General features: G+C 41.7%; 2 protein-coding genes across 2 annotated transcripts; one reads left to right on the plus strand and one right to left on the minus strand.

Annotated features, from left to right (window-relative positions):
* Positions 1 to 199: 199 nt before the first annotated feature.
* On the plus strand, positions 200 to 3,783 carry GON7 (GON7 subunit of KEOPS complex). Its single transcript, XM_082855700.1, has 2 exons — positions 200 to 432; positions 2,824 to 3,783. Exons 1-2 carry the CDS (start codon positions 225 to 227, stop codon positions 2,916 to 2,918), a joined length of 303 nt encoding a protein of 100 aa, XP_082711826.1. The 5' UTR covers positions 200 to 224; the 3' UTR covers positions 2,919 to 3,783.
* A 10,273-nt stretch (positions 3,784 to 14,056) lies between these two features.
* LYSET (lysosomal enzyme trafficking factor) lies at positions 14,057 to 16,123 on the minus strand. Its single transcript, XM_082842810.1, has 2 exons — positions 15,721 to 16,123; positions 14,057 to 15,268 (listed from the first exon to the last, which is right to left on the minus strand). The coding sequence occupies exons 1-2, from the start codon at positions 15,816 to 15,818 to the stop codon at positions 14,857 to 14,859; spliced, it is 510 nt and encodes a 169-aa protein (XP_082698936.1). The 5' UTR covers positions 15,819 to 16,123; the 3' UTR covers positions 14,057 to 14,856.
* Between the last annotated feature and the right edge of the window lie 441 nt (positions 16,124 to 16,564).

A 16,564-nucleotide genomic window follows, 5' to 3' on the forward strand; every position in this document is an offset into this window, starting at 1 on the left:
CCCGGCGGAGGCGGGAAAAGCGGTCGCGAGGGGCGGGGCCGGAGGAGGCGGGGCCTCAGTGCCAGGCACCAATCCCAGAGACGGGGAGCGAAGGAAGGGGGAGGAGCGACTCCCGACAAACGGAAGTTACTCCTCTCCCTTCTCCCGCCTGCGCCAGCGGCGAGCTGGCTTCCGCTTCCGGGTGGCGCGTCATCGCTGCGCGCTCTGGAAGTTCGGCGGTGTCCATGGAGTTGTTGGCCGAGTACGTCGGGCAGGACGGGCAGCGACAGCAGCTACGGGTGCCCTGTGAGGCGCCGGGCGTCGCCGACTCTTTCCAGGGCTTGTTGTCGGGCGTGGCTAAGATGAGGGAGCTGGTGACCAACCTCCTCGGCTCCCCGGTAGAGCGGGAAGCACAGGACCGGGTGGCGGCGGCTTCAGAGAAGGCGTTGGACGGTGAGTTCTGAGACGGTGCTGGAGCGACAGATGGGTGGGCAGGGGCGCCCGGGGAAAGTCTGCTCAGGGAGCCTGCGTGGAGTGGCAAACTTGGAGAAAGTGAGCCTGGGGGGAAGAACTCCAACTAAAACTTCTTAGCACCTTCCGCCAGATCTGGGCTGTACCTGGGCTCATTTACCAGGGCTGCTTTTCACGATTCTCTTTGCATTTAAATCACACACACACAAAAACGTGCTGAACGTCTGCTGCTCTATGCCAGTCATTGGGCTGAGCTCTGGAGAAAGAATGAAACTCAGTTCCTGTCCTTGTGGAACTCTGACCGCTGAGGGGTTAGATAGACAAACACTCTTATTAAAGAGTAGAAGGATGACTCTAGGTTCCTCTGTAGCTATTGCAAACGTAGAGAACCCAAGAAGACTTCAGAGAGGGCGTGAATTCTAAGCTGGGTGTTGGAAGGATGGAAAGGAATCTTCCCCGGTGTAAAATTACGAACAAGTTTGGAAGACTGCCATCTGTCACAGAATAGGAGCAGGTTCCGAAGATTGCAGCAGATTTTAGATGAACAAGTCTTAACTCTCAGGGACTCCTTTCCTTTCCCAGTTTTGTAGGTGCAGTTTGAAAGTAGAAACGGGAAATTTAAGTGTATTCGTTTTTTTTAAGTCTTGTCTTGACTACCCTGAGCTGAAGAACCTAAGAACTAAATATTAGAATCAGGACTTAATTCCTCTATAGAGGAGCTTAAACTGTACTGTACTTTCCTTTCCATCTTGTTTACATCTTGATTGCCAGATAATGTGAAGGAACCAATTCAGAATATTACACGAACTTCAGATAATAGATTGTTTCCATGAGAGAGAAGTCCTGGTTCTTGGCTCCAAAAGTTCCTCTCTGATCCGTTGAAAATATTATCATTGGAATAAGGACAGGTATAGGTAGAGCCATTTATATATATATATATATAAAATTACTTACTGGAAAAGTAACTGCTGTCTGTTCTACTAATAGTGGGTCAGTAATATCTTCATACAGGAAGACATGCTTTTGTATATTTAATGAGGTCCCTATAAAGCTTCTGTTTGAATTTCCTTTGTTAAAAGCTGTAGAGATTAAAATGACAGATTTTATCTTATATGAATCATATCTTAACAAATACAAAATTTTAAAAATGTAACAATTATGAAAGAAAAGTGGTAGAACGCAACACTAGAAAGACAAATAGTGGTGATCATTTTGTAATGTACAGAAGTATTGAGTCACTGTGTTGTGCACCTGGAGCTAACAGTGTTGTGGGTCAATTATACTTCAATTGAAAAAAAGTCATCATAATGACCAAAAAAAAAAAAAAAGAATCCAGTTACCAAATGTGCAGAAGACTTGAATAGACAGTGCTCCAGATAAGATACACAAATGGCCAGAAAGCACCTGAAAAGATGCTCAACATCATTGACTTTCAGGGAAAGGCAAATCAAAGCCGCAGTGACATACCATGCCATGCCCACTAGGAAGGCTGTAATCAGAAAGAACAATAACAAGTCTTGGCTAGGATGTGAAGAAATTGGAGCCCTCATACACTGCGGGTGGAAATGCAAAATGGTGTACCTTCTTTGGAGAACACTTTGTCAGTTCCTCAAAAAGTTAAACATAAATTTGTCGTACGACCTAGCAATTCTACTCCTAAGGATTCCTAGTTCCACTCCTCGTTCTCCCGAGGGAACTGGAAACATGTTCCCATTAAAAACAAACGCACAAATGTTCATAGCTGCATTATTCATAATAGCTAAAAAGTGGAAACAACACAGATGTCCATCAGCTCATGAGTAGATAAACAAAATATATATCCATACAATGAATATTACTCAGCAACAGAAAGGAATGAAGTACTGATAAATGCTATACAATATGAATGAACTCTGAAAACATGGTAAGTGAAAGAAGGCAGACACAAAAGGCCACATGTTTTACAATTCATTTGTATGAAGTGTCCACAATAGACAAATCTAAGAGATACGAAAGTAGATTAGTGGCTGCCAAGGACTGAGGGGAATGGGAAGTGACTGCTAATTTGTATGAGATTTCTTTCTGGGAAGATGAAAAGTGTCCTGGAATTAGTGGTGATGGTGGCCCAACCTAGTGAATATCTAAATGAACTGTACGCTTTGAAAGTGAATTTTATGGTATATGAATCATATCTCAAAAAAAAACTGATAGAAAAGAAAGGTTTTAAACACCAAAATTCCCAAAGTCTTTTTAACTGTACATATTTCTAATTTGATATATCCATTGTTCTATTAATCCCTAAAGTGAAATGGTCTCATTATCAGCTGCTTTAGCTATGTATATTTCTTTTAACCAATGAACATATTGTCATACAACAAATATTTATTTTAAAAGGTGATGATGAAGATGATGCAGAAGATGAAAATAACGTTGATAACAGAACTAACTCAGATGGACCCTCTGCAAAACGGCCAAAAACACCAACTTAACTGTAGCTTTTATGAAATTTAAAAGACTGCTATGATATCTTATTTATCACACACTGACATTTAAGGAAGACTTGTGCTCTAATTTGGAAAGCATTTGCTTTGTTCCCCTGGGACAATTTTGTCAAAGAAGAAGCTTTTCTGCTGTTTCCATCAAAGAAAGATAGAATAAATGTTTAGAAAGGAATCTTTTTTCTTGAGTGAGAAGTAAGTTTCAGACCATGGAGATAAAATAGACATTTAATAATGTATAAAATCCACTATGTTGGCAACTGAATTCTTTCTTTATACTTTTTAAATACCCTCTGGATTAAATTGTGTGATGTCTACATCTTTTAGCTTCTGTTATAAAAAGTACATGTCAAGGTTCATGGACAATTATATTTCAAGGAACTGACATGAACAAGTGGTGAAAATTGGGTATTAAATTTAAGAATGGCAGTTCTGTATAAGTAGAAGTAAAATGGGAATAGAGAGAAATACTGAAGAGAAAGGAGAGCCCTTGAGAGAGATCCAAGGAAACCTTGAATCCACACTCACACCCAGTACACAGACTTCTGGAGACGATACCACTCAATGGATATATGTTTAACTTGTACCTTAAGAGAGTTATAAATGGGGTGTGCTTTTAGGCTGTGATGTGCTATTTATGTTAACACAAATATAAGTCTTTAGGTAAGCAACCTGTGTTGAATATAAAAAGATATTTCGTGTCATCCTGTGGTCAAACTTTGATTTTGCTTAGCAAAGGACTATCAAATCCTTTAAATATACATATGTATATATTCCTAAAATATATGTGTGTGTGTATGTATTCCTTTTCTGCTTGTCGGAGGGACTAAGGCATTTTTCATTTATTCTGCGTGTTTTCTGATTCATTTAGATAGCTAAACTGCAGAGAAATCAAGTAGCATGTACCTACTGAAACACAAATTGTCATAGAATTTTAGAGTTGGAAGTAACCTTACAGATTATATGATTTATTTCAGAGGTGAATCAAATGTGAGGTATTTGCCCTGAGTTACAGAGCTTATTGGCAGAGCTTGGGTTATACACATAGCCTTTGAAAGATTCCCGTAGCACTTTCCCAGTTACACATTCTGAAACCTATAGCTTACAAAGTACATGGTATTAAGGAAACTGAATTTACACACCTTTTCATATCTTTAAAGTATTGTTTTACTTGGAACATCAGCCTTCCACTAAGTACTCTTATGTAATTAAAACAATACCAACTAGAAAAAGTTTTATAAATGGTCAGAAATTACCTTGTTTAGTTTGTGATAATGTCTCTAATATTGGGATTTCAGCTCAGTTACTGATTTGTAATAATCTTTTGTCTTTATACAATCCTTAAAAAAACAAGCTGTATAATTAAAATAGTTCATACTTTTAAAGTAGTAGCTGAACTTTGCTCCTGAACATTTTGTCTCCTTCTGTGTTTAGTAAGTATGTTTATGAAGAAGAAATGTCAACATATTTTTGCTTGTGGTCTAGTGTTTGGAGGTCTGGGTTATAGGTCTGATCGATCTTTCTCTGATTCTAATACTGTCTTCCTAAGTGAGCCACATGCATGACAAAAAAGATTTTGAAGGTTTGAGGGACCAGCTTGAAGGACCAGTAGAAAAGAAATGCCTTGACTAGTTTTCTAATCTGAAAACCAGAGGTAAAACTGTTGGCCACAGGCATACAGGATACAGTTATTCTCTGAAACAACTCCAACTTTACTGTTATACAAGAAAGTCAACCCCACAATCCTACCTAAAAATAAGCTTGATGCTAGACTTAGGTAAGTTTTATTTATTTATTTATTTATTTATTTATTTGTGTGTGTGTGTGTGTGTGTGTGTGTGTATGGTACGCGGGCCTCTCACTGTTGTGGCCTCTCCCGTTGCGGAGCACAGGCTCCGGACGCGCAGGCTCAGCGGCCATGGCTCACGGGCCCAGCCGCTCCGCAGCATGTGGGATCCTCCCGGACCGGGGCACGAACCCATGTACCCTGCATCGGCAGCCAGACTCAACCACTGCGCCACCAGGGAAGCCCTTAGATAATCTTTTAAAATATGAAGTTCTAAATATGAAATATATGGACATATGCAAATATGTATATATGTAAGTGCTTTTGTGTCACATTAAATACTTATTTTAAGAGTTCTGTGGCCAAGGACAAGAACTTTTACTCTTTTATAATAGGTTACTGTTGCTTGGCTGTAATATTATTTAGGAAGTTTGAACATTTAAACATTTCCTTCAGCAGAACTTTCTCAGCTTCTGAGACAATGTTAGGTCCCCATACTATATGTTTCTGTGGAACCTGGCCCCCTGTACTTACCCCCTCATAAAATGTACTTTATTAGAAGTATTTCTTCAAGCTGCTCAAATTTTTTTTTTATATATAAATTTATTTATTTTTTGGCAGAGTTGGGTCTTCGTTGCTGTGCATGGGCTTTCTCTAGTTGTGGTGAGCGGGGGCTACTCTTCGTTGTGGTGCGCGGGCTTCTCATTGTGGTGGCTTCTCTTTGTTGTGGAGCACAGGCTCTAGGCGCGCAGGCTTCAGTAGTTGTGGCACGCGGGCTTCAGTAGTTGTGGCGCACGGGCTTAGTTGCTCCGTGGCATGTGGGATCTTCCCGGACCAGGGCTCAAATCCGTGTCCCCTGCATTAGCAGGCGGATTCTTAACCACTGCACCACCAGGGAAGTCCTGCAATATTTTTTTTAAACTTTTATTGAGAAGGCTTGTATTTTTAAGGAAATAAAGTTTGTTTTCTTCCAAATGGAAAAATGAGAGACATCTGTGGCCCTCAGTTTATTATGTAGTACTTTTCCCTACATCCTGTTTAGCCTATTAAAGATACACCTATTTCTCGGTAGAACTGTTCAATCTACAAACATAGAATATCATTTCTTATAAGTTGATATTCTGCAGTAAGATGCATACATAAGATATCTTAAAAACCTAGGCTTTAACATGTTTGGGGAAATTAATCATACTATAATCGTGCTGTGATGTCATCTTGCACATTTAAGTATATAGTAAGATTAGAGTGTAAAATTATTGTAGAAATTGGAGAATATTTGTAAAATAACACTTCGGTTTTAATAAATGAGAAACAAGTTGGTTAGTTTTTGTGATGAAGTTGGGTTCTTTTCTCACTACCTAGGGCATAATAAATTTCAGGTAGATTCAAGATGTTTAGTATTAAAAAAAAGAAAACCTGTAAAAGTACTAAAAGAAAATGGACTAAGAGTTTTTAAGGTCTCAGAGTGAGGAAGGTTACCTAAGGAAGCTTTTTAGAAATCCAGACACCGTGATAGAAAAGATTAGTAAATGCAATTACATAATAATGAAAATTTCTGAATATTCTGTAAATGAGGTTAAAAGACAAAGCGGGAAAAAGTATTTAGTATTTTCAACAGAAATGACTAAGAACTAAAATTCCTTCAGAAAGACAATAGAAAATTTCACTTCAAAGAAAAGTAAAACCACAATGCAATACTGTTTTCTTACTTCTCAGACTGAAAGGGCAAAAGTTTTGATGCAATATTGAGCTGGAAAGGGTGTGAAGTCCATAATATATTGGTGGTGAGAGTGTAAATTGGTATAAGCTCTTCAAAAGTCAAGTTGACGATTCTGTCAAAATGTTAAATGTGAGGAGCTTCCCTGATGGCGCAGTGGTTGAGAGTCCGCCTGCCGATGCAGGGGACATGGGTTCGTGCCCCGGTCCGGGAAGATCCCACATGCCGCAGAGCAGCTGGGCCCGTGAGCCATGGCCGCCGAGCCTGAGCGTCCGGAGCCTGTGGTCCGCAACAGGAGAGGCCACAGTGGTGAGAGGCCCGCGTGCCGCAAAAAAAAAAAAGTTAAATGTGCGTGCTCTTTGACCCAGCAGTTTCACTAATAGAAATTTATCCTATGGTTAATAGCACACATATGCACAGATAAATATATAAAACTATTCATTGTAGCATTATTCTTGGTAACAAATGATTGTAAACAACCTAAATGTTCATCAGCAGAAGACCCTAGTTAATTAAATTAAAAAAAAGAAGCACATTAGTACAATAATTCTGTGCAGCCATTAAAAAAAGACCAAGGTATAGCTCTATGTGTTATTAAGATCAATATGCAGTATATGATGTTAAATGAAAACTAGCAAGATGTAGAACAGAGTGCAGAATGCTTCTAATGGAGAATATTGGCTAGATATGCATATAGTATCTCTGAAAGGATAGTCAGACTGCACCTGGAAGAAGGAGTTGGGGTTGAGAGTGAGAGCGAGACTTTTCATTGTATGCTCTTGTTCTCTTTGCTTTTTTTTTTTTTTTTAATTTACTTTATTTTTGGCTGCATTGGGTCTTCATTGCTTTGCATGGGCTTTCTCTAGTTGCTGTGAGCAACTACTCTTGGTTGCGGTCCGTCGGGTTCTCACTGTGGTGGCTCCTCTTGTTGCAGAGCACGGGCTCTACGCACGTGGGCTCAGTAGTTGTGGCTCGCGGGCTCTGGAGCACAGGCTCAGTAGTTGTGGCGCACGGGCTTAGTTGCTCGGCGGCATGTGGGATCTTCCCGGACCAGGGCTCGAACCCGTGTCCCCTGCATTGGCAGGCAGACTCTCAACCACTGTGCCACCAGGGAAGCCCTCTCTTTGCTTTTTTAAAAAAGCATATGTTACATATTTTTCTACACAAACAGAAAAACAAAAAAGTCATGCTTTTTTAATAAGGGCAGATCAGCCATATTAACAGTTTGTTTTATTTTATTTATTTATTTTTTAAACAGTTACTTTTTAAAAATTAATTAATTAATTTTTGGCTGTGTTGGGTCTTCGTTTCTGTGCGAGGGCTTTCTCTAGTTGTTGCAAGTGGGGGCCACTCTTCATCGTGGTGCGCGGGCCTCTTAGTATCACGGCCTCTCCTGCTGCGGAGCACAGGCTCCAGACACACAGGCTCAGTAGTTTAAAACATTGTCATGTACGTAATTCAGGGCAAAAATTAACGAATCCAGACTTAAACAAAATAAAATGTCCACATTTCCCATCTGACTACTACTTTGTCAGAAAAGGGAGTATGCAACTTCTAAAGAGGTTTACGAGAGCTGGGCTAAATATGAGAATAGGGTACGATTAATGAAAGGGAGGAGGTATTTCTAAAACTGATGGGCCCAGCCTTAACCCTCTAGCCAGTGCAGTATTCTCAAAGTATAAAAAGAATTTCCCAATGTTACTGTAACTATTCCAGTTCTCAGGTGACCTTTGGGATCAGAGTTGCTCTATTTAAAGACATGGCCCAGACTTCCCAGGTGGTGTAGTAGTTAAGAATCCACCTGCCAATGCAGGGGACGCGGGTTTGAGCCCTGGTCCAGGAAGATCCCACATGTCGTGGAGCAACTAAGCCCGTGCGCCACAGCTACTGAGCCTGCGCTCTAGAGACTGCGAGCCACAACTACTGAAGCCCATCCGCCTAGAGCCCTTGCCTGCAACAGTAGAAGCCACTGCAATGAGAAGCACGCTCACCTCAGCGAAGAGTGGCCCCCGCTCGCCACAACTAGAGAAAGACCGCACGCAGCAGCGAAGACCAAAACGCAGCCAAAATAATAATTTAAAAAATAAAATAAAATAAAGACATGGTCCAGGAAACAGTGAATGCTAGACAGTAAGCCTCTATTTAAATCTTTTAAAAAATAGCAGCTCACGTTGGGGCAGCAACAAGGCAATTGGGGTACAGTTTTAAATAGAAATTTACTCTTATGCCAGAAATTCTGCTGGGTATAGAAGTAACTTCTGGAAGCACATTACTAGTTTAAATGAGTGCTTTATAGGGCCAAGGTATTGCCCCTTGATACCAGAGTACTGAAAGTGTGTGCTGTAGCTCTAAGATGTCCTCATGATATTTGCTGCGTATGTTTGGTGGTTTAGGAAACCATTGTTTTCATGATTGTAACTTAAGAATTTCTCAAGACTAACCACCACTTAAAACCTTGTTTGTGACTGTGGTCTATGTTTTTCTCGCATGAATAAGGAAAATCCCAAGACGGCCAACATCACAAGAACTGTTAGAAAAAATAAATTGAGAGACTCATTTTAAATCTTGGCCTTGAAAAGAATACATCCCTACATGCTGAAACTGGAAAGAGCTAAGTAACCAAACTTACCTAGAACACATGACAAATGATGCTGTGCACTTGGTAACTTCGTTCTCTCTAGATTGTTTTGCAGCCTCGTGAGAGAGCTGTTGAGTGGCAATAAAAATCACTCATGCAGTAAATAATTACTGAGCACCTACTATGTGGCAGGCACTGTTCTGGGCATGGGGCACATGGCATAAACAGACAAAGTCCCTGCCCTCATGAAGTTTAGATTCTGACAAAATGTATAACATGTTATATGACAGTAAGTGCTCTGGAGAAAAGCGGGGGAGGTGGATGCTTATTTTTCAATAGGGTGGTCAGAGGCAGCCTCACTAAGATGACAGTTGAGCAAAGGTCTGAAGAAGGTGATGGAGCCGGTCAGGGCTGAGCATCCAGGCAGAAGGTACACTGAGCCCAGAAGCCCTGAAACATGTTTTTCTGGCATGTTCTAGAATCAGCAAGAAGACCAGTGTGGCTGGAGTGGAGCAAGGGGTGGAGGGGGTTGTAGAAAATGAAGTCAAAGTTGAGGGCCACTTACTTAGAACTTTGTGTGCCATGTTAAGGACTTTGGCTTTTATTCTGAGAAGGGGAGCTATAGAAGGATTTTTGAGAGGAATAACTTTTAAAATGATCCCTCGCCTCTTGTTTGATAGTAGACTTTTAGGGGACTTGAGCAGATTTTGGTGGGTGGAGAGATCAGCAGCTTATCTTTATAGACAGGTTAAGTTTCAGGTGCCTGGTAAGATATCTTAGTAAATATCAAGTAGGCAGTTAGATATTCAAGTCTGGAGCTCAGGAGCGAGATCAAGGAAGTGATAGAAATTTGGGTTTTAAAGCCATGAGCCTGGATGCAATGACAAGGGATTAAGTGTAGAAAAGAGAACTGAGGCATGCCAGCACTTGGAAATTGGGCAGATCCTCAAAGAAGAAACAGCAAAGGGGATAGGAGAAGCTGGTGAGGAAGGAAGCAAATCAGAAAAGTATCTAGAATTGGACTAATACATGGTAGCTACTAGCCACATGTGACTGTTTCATTAAAATTTAAAATTCAGTTCCTCAGCCGCACTGGCCACATCTCAAGGGCTCATTTCATGTGGCTCCTGGCTATTCATAGGGACAGCACAGATACAGAACATTTCCAACATCACTAAAATTCTATTGGGCAGTACTGATCCAGAAGCCAGCCGAAGAAAATAGCTCAAGGACAAGGGAGTGTGTCAAAAAGTAATTTGAGGGACTTCTCTGGTGGTCCAGTGGTAAGACTCTGTGCTCCCAATGAAGGGGGCCCGGGTTCGATCCCTGGTGGGGGAACTAGATCCCACATGCATGCTGCAACTAAGAGTCCACCTGCTGCAACTAAGACCCGGCGCAACCAAAATAAATAAATTGTGTTTTTTAAAAATCCATTAAAAAAAATAATAATGACGGGGAATTCCCTGGCAGTCCAGTAGTTAGGACTCCATGCTTTCACTGCCAAGAGCCCAGGTTCAATCCCTGGTCAGGGAACCAAGATCCCACAAGGCACGACACAGCCCAAAAAAAAAAAGTAATTTGAGGACTGAGACTTGACCATTGGGTTGTTACATGTAAATGACTGGCAACCTCTTGACAAGAGAGCAGCTTTGGTAGAGTGGGAGGCAAAAGCCTGACAGAAGTGTATTCAGGATAAATTGGACGATAGGAATCAGAACCACAAAATATAGACATCTCATTCCCGACCTTGGGCTCTGGCTGGCAGCTGTCTGCAGTCTACCTGGTATGGTCATGTCTACTCTGCCGCCACTGCTGCTGAGGGGCCTGACAGGCCGGCCTGCAGCTCCCGGTGCTGCATGCCCAGATGCATTCATTCCAAGCCACCATGGGAGCAGCTCAGGACCATGGATGTTGCCGTTGGGCTCACCTCCTGCTTCCTGTTTCCTCCTGCCTGGGGCAGGGTCTTGTCATACCTGGAGAGCTACAAGAGGCAGGAGTAAAGAGGGCTGTCCTTTCCCTTCTCTGTGACATGACCACCCCTAGCCTGTCCTGATCATGTCTAGTGCATTCCTGGCTGGCCTCCCCTAGATCATGGCCTTCAGTTAGTGACCTTCTGCAGCTGATCTTCATGACCGCTCTTTCTCCATGCTTGACATCCTGGGACCACATACATTAGTTTATAAGTCTGCTTAACAATGAAGTCTATTTAAACCTTGGAAAAAAAGAAAAGAAAGAATATATAGACACCTTTTTAAAGATTTGCACAATTCAGACAGCTGGGGTAAGCCTACCATGAAATAATTGTTGACACTGTTCCAAAGACAAACACAGTTCTCACGAGTAACAGCTGAAGCTTTATGTTGCGTGAAAACCCCTGGCCCAGTAACTCTCAACCTTAATAGACTTGCTTGAAGACCTCCTAAAACAGGATTGCCTTGGCCCCTCCCCCCAGGGATTGATAGTTGGGAGGGACCCTGGCATTGTTTATGAGGAGTTTTGCTTTGTTTTTTATTTCCTTGAGTGATTCTAACATTCAGCCACAGTTCAAGACCCACTCACTGCCTTAGACCAAAACAAAAATACCAATGCATAATGATTCCCAACCATGGTCCAGAGTTATGTGGAACTTTATCAATATATTGGAGAATTTATAAAGTGATGGCACATACTTGATGCAAAAATGAGTCATGTAGTACTGCGGTAAGCTTTTCTGCCAGTGATTTGGAGATTGAGAACATTAAATCCATCAAGAAGGAAATCAACACCAGATAATCTTAACACAGACTTTAACACTACCCATGGTGAACAAACATACAGGTTTGATTATTTTATGGGTGCTGTTACTCTCGTAGCACTTTACCTGATGATTCCACTTCTGCAAAGAAAAGCTTGTTAATTATAAAAGCTTTGTTTGAAGTAGAATCAAATTCTAAACTTGGAGAATCACATTTTTTACTTTGAAACTGGTAACCTCTTTAAAACCAGAAAATTTGGGAATTCCCTGGCGGTCCAGTGGTTAGGACTCCGCGCCCCGCCACTGCAGGGGGCACATGTTTGATCCCTGGTTGGGGAACTAAGATCCCATATGCCGCAGGGCAACTAAGCCCGCTCGCTCTAGAGCCCATGTACCATAATTAGAAGCCCAGTGCCACATCAAAGAGCCCGCATGTCGCAACTAAGACCCGACGCAGCCAAATAAAATAAATAAATATTAAAAAAAAAAACAAAAACCCACTAGGAGCTGTAACTGTTTTTCTCAATCTGGAAGCAAATATCACTGAGTACCTATAGATACTAGGATGTGTCCCTTCCCTAAAATCCCTGAAGCACTTTTTACATTTGCCATTTATCTCATTATCTAATCCTGTATTCACAGCTTTTTGTATTGTGATGTGACTATGAAATAAGTGATCTGTTACAATACACAGGTCTTCTATCCATTGGTTTCAACCTCCACCTCAATCTAATAGGGCTAAGGACTAATTTCACCTTTCTCTCTTTACCAAAAGAGTGCTTTGAACTATTAAATAGCCATTGAGAAAATAGGAATAATCTAAAACTTGGGTAATTAATTCCTAAATAATCAAAAAACAGATTAACCCTGCAGTCTAAACCTTTGTGATTGCATTTGGAAATACATTACTCCTACTCTAATTATTTTAATATTTCTACTATCAAGGCAATATCTTGAAAGAAAGAGATGGACTGAGCATTTGCTCACCAAATCCCAAAATACTAGAATCTTAAGTGTAAGAAAGTCTACTTCAATAAAAAGGAATTACTACCTTACAAGACAAATAGCAAACTCACAAACCCTGCATTACATCAAGCATTTATAAAACAAAAAGTAATGGAAATAATTTCCTTAAATCATTTCCAAACTATCACTGCCTCAAGACAAAACAAGAAACTGCTCAATGACTTTCCTTAATCTTTTCTTTGATAAGCAGTATAGTGGAATGATAGAGCTGGAGATCTGAAACCAGATATCCTGGGTTCAAATCCTAGCTCTTCCACTTGCTGTGTGACCATGAGCAAGTTATTAATTGGTATGTGCTTCAGGTTTCCTCATTCTCCTCTTCTGTAAAATGGTACTAGTACCAATACATACCTGCCTCATAGGACTCTTGTGCAGCATGAATGTGTATTATTCAGGAAACTGCCTGCAGCATGCATATTTTTAGTAAGTATTCAAAAGATACAAGTGATTTGGTTATCTGACCCTTGCAGAAACATATATTTCAAACTGCTGCTTAATTTGAAGATTCAATGTATTGTAGCAAAAAATATATCATTTCAGTAACTAGACCTTTGGAAGTAGTAAAGGAGAGAAATGAGATTAATTGGAGAAGAACAGAAGAATCTGATCGTGCTGCTTTTGAGTTACAAGAGTACCTGCTTTATCTTTCAAGTAAAAGCTTGCTATGGAATGCTCAGCCTTCCATTCTGGTCAAACCTGATATAAGGTAAAGGTTGAGCTTGCTTGAAAACTTTTAGATTTTCAGTAGCTCACACAAATTGAGAAAAACCTTTCTCAGTTCTTTTCCAATCTTTAGCATGGTTAGGCAGACAGTACCCAGTGCTGAAACATTTGTCATTTGTGAGAAGCACTACAGTTCAGTGATTAGGAATAAAGGCATCAGATGCAAGGTTAGAACTCCGCCTCTGCTTCTTGGCTGTGTAACCTTTGGCAAGTTACTTAACTTCTCCACCTCACGGTCCTTATCTGTAAAATCTGGATAATAATAGCTGTTATCTCATAGGATTGTTGGGAGGACTAAATGAGCTAATTCACGTAAAGCTCTTAGGGCCCAACGGAGTAAGCACCAAAAAATGTCATGATTCTTATTCAAGTCGGTCAGTGTAAACATTTCCCTGGTATTGATGACATTAACTGTATAAAAATATATCTTGATCTCACCCAGAAGAGAAGAAAAATAATCCTAATTTTCCATGTTTTAGTTACTTGTATTGTTACCAGACATGAGGTAGTAAGTACAGATGCAAAGGAGGCAGTACAGGGATCACATCTTCATGCAATTAACCTAACGTCTGAAGACTGGACCCTAGGCAGAAAAGAAAATCAGGACGATGACTTGAGAGCATCTTTTAGATGTCACACATCTAACAGGGACTGTCTTAAGTATTTTCACTGAACACCTTGTTTTTATCTTCTATGTGTTAGATTTCTCAACTTTCAAACACTTAGTCTCTTCCCAAGTAGTTTAAAAAAAAAAAAGTTGCATGAATAATTCTAGCTAATTAATAATGCCAGTAGCATTACCAAAACAAAGAACACATTTTGCTTCTCAAGACAGCCATCACCTCAATAATTTTATACCAATTTCTCACAAGCTGATAGCAAGCAAGTATAAATAGCTGGCTTGGCTACAACAGGATGAATTGGTGTTTTAGTCTGAAGAATTTTAAAGCAAGCCAAGTAATTGTATAAAATTTAAATTTTATGACCATGTTTGGACCTTTTTACATTAAACACAATGGAAATGTTCATTTTTTCCCCAAAGGAAAAATTTCTGAATCATCACTATGTTGCACAGTAGAATAAAAATATGAATCCAGGTACTTATTCAAGTTTCTAAAGAATTCAAATAACAGATAAAATTTTACTTCCAAAATCTGAAGTCATCAACATGATTTTGTAGTACTGTATCACAGGCTTTACCTAAAAATTCAATATTCAGATAAAGATAGTCCCCTAGTCACATTCTTTAAAAAGCCTCTGCCCCACCACAGCTTCCTGAGATCTGTGAAGAAACTGCAGTCTTGTGATCAGGCTTCATACAGTACTGGCAGTTTTGTACTTGTAAGGAAAAAATAGTGACTGATTTTATGTATCAATCAGTTGTAGTCTGCTGATCTGATTAGAAGCCTTGACAAATGCCTGGTGGCGATTGCATATAACTGCCAAGCATATGGGAATAATACAGTAGCCCATCGTTTTGGGGTCAGCTCTTGTACAAGAATAAAGGAACAAAAACATCTGCAAGTAAGGTATCAGAAAAATAACTGTCCAAAACCAGAAAGGCAGGGAGAGTAACCGAGCTTTCAAGGAGTGTGTCCATGTGGTTCCTTCAAGGGGCTCCTCTGGGTGCTGCTGAATGTGTTCCAAGGCCAGCCTATTGTAAGTCTCGTTGATTTCAAAAACATAGTAAAATGCTGCTGCACTTGCTAACAGATACAATCCCACTCCAATCCATCCCATACGCTGACGGAAGTTCATCATTCTCCATGCTCTGTGCCTTTGAGTTAAAACAACAATAACAACACAGTGAGGGTCTAGTAATGCTGTCATGTCAGCTATTCCAAATGTACTTACTTTTTGTCCAATGAGCTCTAAAATACTCCCCAACACATTTGAGGTTTAAAATAACTAAATTAAATTTACATCTATTAAGAAGTATAAACATCTTACAGGTTGTTTTATGTAATAGTTATGCGGAAGTAAAGTTTCAGTATATATAAAGTGTGCTTTTTACTGAATCCCACAGATAAATCACTAAATCTGGCTTAAATAGGTCCAGCACACGTTCCCTTAAATTGTAATTAAACTAGTTCCCTAGGGAACATTTCACTTCTATACTTCAAATATACTTCTGAATTAACAGTATTGCTTCAGACATGAAAACTTGGTTCTACAAGTCAAACCAATATCGGAGCCCCCAAGTTAAGACAGCAACTCTTAAACACTTACAGTGGTCCCGAAAATCTTCCTGTTCCCACGGCAAGCGTTAAAGAGTCACTCAGCTCTGAATAATCGGGTGGCTTTGGCATTTCAGAGAAAGCCACCATAAAAGAAATCCCCGGGGTCGCCGGCTGGGAGAATGGTGCGCACGGCCAGCCTGGAGCAAAAGCTAATTGTGATTAAGCACAGCGTGACTGCAGCCGGTCACGCGGCGGCCCGGCCCCTGTCGCCGCTGCCGGAGCCCCAGCCTGTGTCACTCGGCCCAGCCGGGAGACTCCCCAGCCACCCTGGCCTCCCCTGCAGCCGGCCCCGCCCCCTGTCGTGCTGCAGCGCCCGCCGCCGCGACAGGGCTGCGCGGGCGGCGCCAGACCCGGGCCTCTCCGCCTTGCAGCGCCGGGAGCCCAGTGCCCGGCAGCGGCCACAGGCCGAGCCTGCAGAGCTGGGCAGGTCCCGGATCTCACCTCCTGTCCCGGTTGGCCCGCCCGCCCGCCGTCCCGGATGCTGCCACAACCGGGGCTTCCGGCTCGGGCCGGAAGCGCGCTTGCCCCGCCCCCCGAAAGGCCCGCCCCCTCGTGACGTTAGGGAGCCTCCGCCGTGGCACTGCCTCCCCGAGCGCTACCGGAACAGCTCTGCTGGGACTCGGGGGAGCTACGGAGGCGCTGGTTGTAGCTCTACCGTTCAGGTGGGCGGCAGTCTGGGCCTGGCCGCTTCAGCGCTCCTCAAAGCCTCTCCCTGGTGCTTCGCTCGTGGCTCTGATCGTCCCCGTCGTTCCTCGCCGCGGAGAGCACCGCAGCAACTGACGGTCAGCCATTCCCCGGCGCGCCTCTGCGCAGTTCGGATACCCCTCTCGATT

This window comes from Leucopleurus acutus (genome assembly GCF_964270905.1).
Source record: "Leucopleurus acutus genome assembly, chromosome: 1".
NCBI classification, from domain to species: domain Eukaryota; kingdom Metazoa; phylum Chordata; class Mammalia; order Artiodactyla; family Delphinidae; genus Leucopleurus; species Leucopleurus acutus.

Coding starts and splice junctions, on each gene's coding strand:
- LYSET (XM_082842810.1), bottom strand. CDS start 15,818: ATGGTGGCTTTCTCTGAAATGCCAAAGCCACCCGATTATTCAGAGCTG. Junction 15,269..15,720: donor GGAAGATTTTCGGGACCACT/GTAAGTGTTTAA, acceptor TTTAACTCAAAG/GCACAGAGCATGGAGAATGA.
- GON7 (XM_082855700.1), top strand. CDS start 225: ATGGAGTTGTTGGCCGAGTACGTCGGGCAGGACGGGCAGCGACAGCAG. Junction 433..2,823: donor TTCAGAGAAGGCGTTGGACG/GTGAGTTCTGAG, acceptor TTATTTTAAAAG/GTGATGATGAAGATGATGCA.